This window comes from Camelina sativa, chromosome 14 (assembly GCF_000633955.1).
Source record: "Camelina sativa cultivar DH55 chromosome 14, Cs, whole genome shotgun sequence".
Taxonomy (NCBI): domain Eukaryota; kingdom Viridiplantae; phylum Streptophyta; class Magnoliopsida; order Brassicales; family Brassicaceae; genus Camelina; species Camelina sativa.
The window spans coordinates 14,185,608-14,191,710 of record NC_025698.1 but is presented as its reverse complement, the minus strand read 5'-3'; the positions used below and the strand labels follow the sequence as shown (position 1 = coordinate 14,191,710).

The following is a 6,103-nucleotide window of genomic DNA, read 5'->3' as shown; positions in this document are numbered from 1 at the left end:
TTCAATATTATAAAACTTTAGATTAAGGATTACCTTTAACAGAGTAAATATAAGGATGAGAGCCAGGCAACTCAAAAATAAATAAAAAGAGTCCTCTCTATCTCTCAGAAAAAAAACAACACAAACAGCCAATGAGCTTCTCGTGGTCTTCTGTGCCATAAAAACCATTATATACATTCAAACACAATCTGGCGCCACATATACATATGTATGTATATGTCTTAGCCTCTATATATTCATATCTCTCTCCTTGTGTGAGTGGTGAGATGGGTATCCCCATAAGCTGCAACATCGAACCATCTGCAACATTTTGACTCGTTTCTTTTTGTGTTTTTTTCAACATCTGTCTCTCCTTCACTCGCTCTCTCCTAATCAATCTCCCCAACGACCTCTCTTGCCCCACATTCATATCTCTCTCTCCCCCCGGGAAAAATGGATAACTTCTTTCCCTTTTCCTCTTCTAACGCAAACTCTGTCCAAGAATTCGCTATGGATGCTAACAACAATCTCTCGCACTTAACAACGATGCCTACTTATGATCATCATCAGGCTGAGCCTCATCACTTGTTGTATTCCTACCCGGTGGAGCAGATGGCAGCCGTGATGAATCCTCATCAGCCGCTTTACTCATCCGATGCTTATCCTCAGATCCCGGTTTCACAAACCGGAAGTGAGTTCTGTTCTTTGGTTAGTAATCCTAATCCTTGTTTGAGACCAGAGAGAGGTGGCTTGTTTCTTGATCCGACGAAGATGGCCAGGATCAACAGGAAGAACGCGATGATCAGATCAAGAAACAACTCTAGCCCTAATTCTAGTCCAGATGAGGTGGTTGATTCAAAGAGACAGGTGATGATGCTTAACATGAAAAATAATGTGCAGATCCCTGAGAGAAAAGATCACTACCCTCACTCCACTTTCGATAACAAGGTTTTGTTTTTGCTGGTCCAAAATTTTGAATTTATACGGTTTTGTGTTTATATTTGTCTCTACGATACATTTTTTTATTAAAAAAAAATTGATTGTTGGTTGTTGTAGAAGCTTAGGGTTTTGTGTGTGAAGCTTTTGAAGAACAGCGATGTTGGGGCACTTGGGCGGATAGTTCTCCCAAAGGTATGTAAATTCTTTCAATTCAGTTCACTCAGAAATTTGTTCGTTTTGTTTTCATTATTTTTCTTCGTTTTCAAAATAACTCAACATTTCATTATAGGAGAATATAGGATTTGACTACCACCATTTTATAAATAAGATTTTGTGGAACATAGCACACAAATCATTGTGGCCACAGATTTTCTCATTATGCAGTTTCACTGACTATTTTATTTCACATTTCATTTTCATACTAATATATTTAGTAGTATTTGTCTAACCAATAATAAGTTTTTTCGTCTTTAAAAGTAATCGCACGAAAAACAAGATGAGTATGAAACATGAGTATAGAATCAAATTAGTTTGGTTTCTGTACGTAATTTTGTATTTTGAATTTTAACATTAGCATGTAGTGTATATATGAATTAATTTAAAGTTTTGTAGACTAGTTTAAGTTTGAACTTATTTATGTATGGCTCACAATTTTTGCTATTCATTTATATTTAACTAAGATGAAGATGTGAAAATGAGTTTATTTTAAATTATGGGGTCGAAGAAAATGGAAAGTCGTCAATATGCCTTTCCTATTAAATGGATTCTCTTAAATGATTTACCTCGAGAAACCATTATATGGCATGGGAAAGTGAAAAAAAACATCATGGAAAAGGTTCTACTACATATCTTGGTTTTAAATAAACATTAATTTAAAGTTATTTTAATGATAATGGTCATATCGATCGTTGTTATTTTTCTAAGTAAGAAAGACGTTTATCTATGGACTGCAGAGAGAAGCCGAAGGAAAGCTTCCGAAGTTATCTGATAAAGAAGGAATCGTTTTAGAGATGAGAGATGTTTTCTCTTTGCAGTCTTGGTCTTTCAAATACAAGTTAGTCTCATCACTTTTTTGTTACGACTTCTTGTTAGATTTCGAGTTGTTTTTATTTATCAATAGCGAATAATTTTACGACTAGAAAGACTATTAATGCCATAGGTTCTGGTCCAATAACAAGAGCAGAATGTATGTCCTCGAAAACACAGGTAAATTAAGGAATTCAACATCATTTCATTCAAAAGTATATAATACTATTAATTCATGTAAAACTACTCTTTTACTTATATGGATTTTTTTTATTTTATTTTTTGTGGTCATAACTAAAGGAGAATTTGTGAGGCAAAATGGAGTAGAGTCGGGAGATACTTTAACAATATACGAGGACGAAAGCAAGAATCTCGTGAGCACTCTCTTGTTAACTCCCTTTCCCCTATATTTTTAATTATTATTATTATTATAAAAAGACAAAAATAAGTTGAAAATTTATTAATTAGTAGACTGAAATTGGAAATCTGAAAAGTAGTCATTGAATTCAGTTTGTTAAGCATACAGACAAAAACTTCACTGCCCTTTTATTGGCCTTTTCCTGTCAATGATAACATTAAGTTACATCGAGTTTATAATTTTCCTTTTTTGGGTTAATTTGGTTTGGTTATGACTTATGATTTTGTGTGTGTGTAATATCTTATTCACTTGTTCTTATTAAAGTACTTCGCTGTTACAAAGCCGGGAAGACAAAATGGAGGAAGAGGAGTTGAGTCGATGAAAGTGAACGAGATGAACCACTACGAAGAGATAATGTATGATTTCATGCCAGGAGACGAAGAAGAAGCTTCTATTGCAATGCTCATCGGAAATCTAAACGATCACTATCCCAACCCTAACGATCTTATGGGCCTCACCATTGATCATCAGCACCATCAAGCCGCGTCCTCGTTGCCATCTGTGGATTATGCGCACGTGGGTTCACTCGATGATCAAGTGAGCTTTGACGACATTGGGTGGTGATGTAGTGGAAGTTCATATAGGTACCCCAATGTGAAAATGGAACTTGGGCTATACAAAGAAGAGAGATTAAAAGAAAAGAAGATAGTATATTTCATCATCTGAGATTTACCCCATTTGAGATTCATATCCATATATTGTTTTTGTTAACAATGTACTGAAAAGTTTTTTAATTAAGAGAAATTATCATTTACTAGGTTGGTACCTGCGGCATAGATTTTTTATTTTATTATTTTTTTGTTTTTTATTTTTTGAAATAATATTTGTTTTTGTGTTGTTTAGAATCAAATATTATAATGAGGAATTCTTCAAAAATACCATATTTAATTTTTTTTCTCAAAAATATCATATTTGAATTTTTTCTTCCAAAAATATCACAAAATGTTTTCCGAAAAATACTACAAACACAAAAAAAACTGAATTTTTAGTAGTAAAATTTATTTTTCTAGGTTTTGGGTTAACAAATTTAGATTTAAGGTATAGTGTTTAGGGTGTAGGATTTAGTATTTACGATTTAGGGTTTAGTTTTCAATATAAAACTTTAGTTTAATTTTGTGGTATTTTTGGAAAAAAAATCATTTTTGTGTTATTTTTGAAAATAAAACTAAAAGTGGTATTTTTTAGAAAACATATTTTAGTGGTATTTATAAGAATTGCCTTATTATAATTAATAAAGTTTTTTTTATCATGGAATGGTAATTTTTTTGTTTTTGTATTTCAGTTATTATTTGTTGCATCATTATTATTTTTTTGTTATTCTAATCAAACAATTTTTCTTTTGTCTAACTAAGTTGGGACTTGGGAGACCCAATTTTTTTTATAAAGTTAAAAGAATAAACAAAGAAAAGACTAAGAAATACCATAAAAAAACAACGAACTGGACTCGTAGATAAATTTATTACCAAAATCAAATTATTTTGTTAAACCGAGAAGCTTCTTACTCTTAACTCTCTCTTTCTTTCGGAGTGAGAGAAAACTCTGTTTTTTTTCTTCCATTTAACATCATGGATCTTCTGACAGTAGTACGTGTGTTTATTTTTTTCATAATTTTTGTAAAAAAAAAAGATGGAACCAATTAGATATATAAAAAAATTGTCATATTTTTTTTCAATCGATTATAGTAATATTGAATTCAATAACCTATGCCATATTACAATTATCATATTACCAATAGTCAATAGCCAATAGGTTGTTAGGATGTGTAAGTCTAATAGTTTTTTTTTTTTTTTGATCGTTAGTGTGATAAACATTCAATACAAGTAACTACGTATTCCTTTTATTAACAGTATGAGTTACACTTTGAGCGTAGAACTACTTCGGGTGTTCCTTCTCCTTGCTAAGTGCCAGGTGTGAATTTGTGATTTATCTTCGATAAGATGAAATATTGCTGCAAGAGTCAGGAAGACAGTTTGACAAAAAAAAAAAAAGTCAGGAAGACAATGGTGTGTTAAGAATCTTAATATATAATTTCAAGTCTTTGTGGTGTTTGTTTGTTTGTCGGGTTGCTACTATCATGCTCTTGTTCATATCATCACGTCCAGTCAAAGCATTAATTAACTTACTTTGTAAGTCTTAGCTTTGCTAGTTTTTCAAACAGAGTTTTATCTTCTGATACTTCAACCTGCTTGCTACTTATTCTTATTTCTTTATATTTTTCCTTATACTTAACTTGTGGAGATTTATCTTGTACTTTACTCATGGTCTTATGGGTCTGAACTATGATCATTGTGGAGATCGCTCCTCTCTATCTTGCACAGTTTCTAAAAGATTCGGCGAATAACCTCTGTAACTGGACTAAATCATTCTTCTCAAATCTTTGCTCCAGCTTTGCCTCTTCCTTCCACGGAGTCGCTTGCAATAACTACAAGGTTTATAAACTCTCATTAACAAACCTTTCTCTCATTAACAAAGAATTAATTATTGCATTAAGAAACAGTTACAACAAATTCAAAAACACTGAAAAGGTATATCACAAGAAAATCTGTAGGTTATTGTAATCTATAACAAACAGTTATATATTGTTTAAACTCAAAAGGGTTTTTGAAGCTAAAGTTGCATATACACTAAGATAAAGTTGCAGAGACATTCTAAATGCTTTAGAGTTTTTAAAAGTCTTGCATTTGTTCTCATCGATCAACAAAAGCTTCACTTCTTCTTTAAACAATCCAACTTTCCAAATCGCACAAGTCTTCTTCAGCAATGCTCTAGCTTCTTTCAAACCCAAATCAGTAAACAAAGATATTATATATCACATTGGTAAAGTCATAACAAAAGTGAAGCCACCAAACTTAAGAAGAAGAAACTAACCACCATGAAAGAGAAAAAAACATGAGCAAGTTTCAAAGCAAAGACGCGTGAAGGAGAAGAGCAAACAAAACGCTGAAGCCGCTTAAAGAGACTTCTTGACTCTTCTCTTCACCAACATTCATAGTAATTTTAAGTTTCAAACACATAGCTTATATCAAAAAAATTATCTCAAATTCACAGCTTTGAAGTCTTCTTCAATAAGTAAAACACATAAAAGCATAGAATTTTGTTACATGGAAACTCAAAGTAGAAGAATCATAGTTAGACCAGAATAAAAATCAAGCACCAACATCGTCATCCGAACTTTGTGCGATCGTCACGTCCAGAAAAAATATGATCGTTTTTACCCTTCTTCACCCACACCATAGATGACTAATCATGTTTCTGGTTTCGGTAATAACCTTGTCTAACATGCTCTCCCTTGGACGTGTATAATCTCTAAGTGTCCTCTTTCACTGGCTTACTCTTCTTTTTCTCCCTTGGATCTCCTCCAATTTCAAGTTTCAAACACAAATTATATCAAAAATCCATCTCAAACTGAAAACCTAGAAATCTTCCACAATCCCCCAAATTAAGAGACATAAAAGAACATAATTTTGTTAACTGGAAACAAAAATTAGAAGAATCATAGTTAGACAAACTAAAGCAATCACCGATTATGCGATCGTCGGAATTGTCAAGAATAAGAGTTTAAATTGAGATGCGCAGAAGAGAAACAATTTTGTTAGGTTGACATAAGAAGAATAAGCTAACTTCTGAAATCGATCGATGAAGAGAAGACAATTATGTGTCCAGTGTGGCAATTGTAAGCTGATCTGTATTATTTCTTTTAATTTAATTGGTTAATAATTTTAATTGATGTGTCAACACGTG

General features: G+C 32.3%; 1 protein-coding gene across 2 annotated transcripts; it reads left to right on the top strand.

Annotated features, from left to right (window-relative positions):
- Positions 215 to 3,046, top strand: LOC104741439 (B3 domain-containing transcription factor LEC2). 2 transcript variants are annotated; one of them, XM_010462316.2, is made up of 6 exons: positions 215 to 927; positions 1,036 to 1,110; positions 1,872 to 1,972; positions 2,078 to 2,124; positions 2,245 to 2,318; positions 2,645 to 3,046. In XM_010462316.2, exons 1-6 carry the CDS (start codon positions 433 to 435, stop codon positions 2,924 to 2,926), a joined length of 1,074 nt encoding a protein of 357 aa, XP_010460618.1. In that variant the 5' UTR covers positions 215 to 432; the 3' UTR covers positions 2,927 to 3,046. The 2 variants fall into 2 exon arrangements, with proteins under 2 accessions (XP_010460618.1, XP_010460616.1); XM_010462314.2 differs by having other exon boundaries at positions 217 to 927; positions 2,627 to 3,046.

What these genes read in the sequence shown, in the direction of transcription:
- LOC104741439 (XM_010462314.2), top strand. Translation starts at nt 433, where the DNA reads ATGGATAACTTCTTTCCCTTTTCCTCTTCTAACGCAAACTCTGTCCAA. An exon ending in ACTCCACTTTCGATAACAAG is followed by an intron (nt 928 to 1,035) that starts GTTTTGTTTTTG and finishes TGGTTGTTGTAG; the next exon opens with AAGCTTAGGGTTTTGTGTGT. An exon ending in TCTTGGTCTTTCAAATACAA is followed by an intron (nt 1,973 to 2,077) that starts GTTAGTCTCATC and finishes TTAATGCCATAG; the next exon opens with GTTCTGGTCCAATAACAAGA.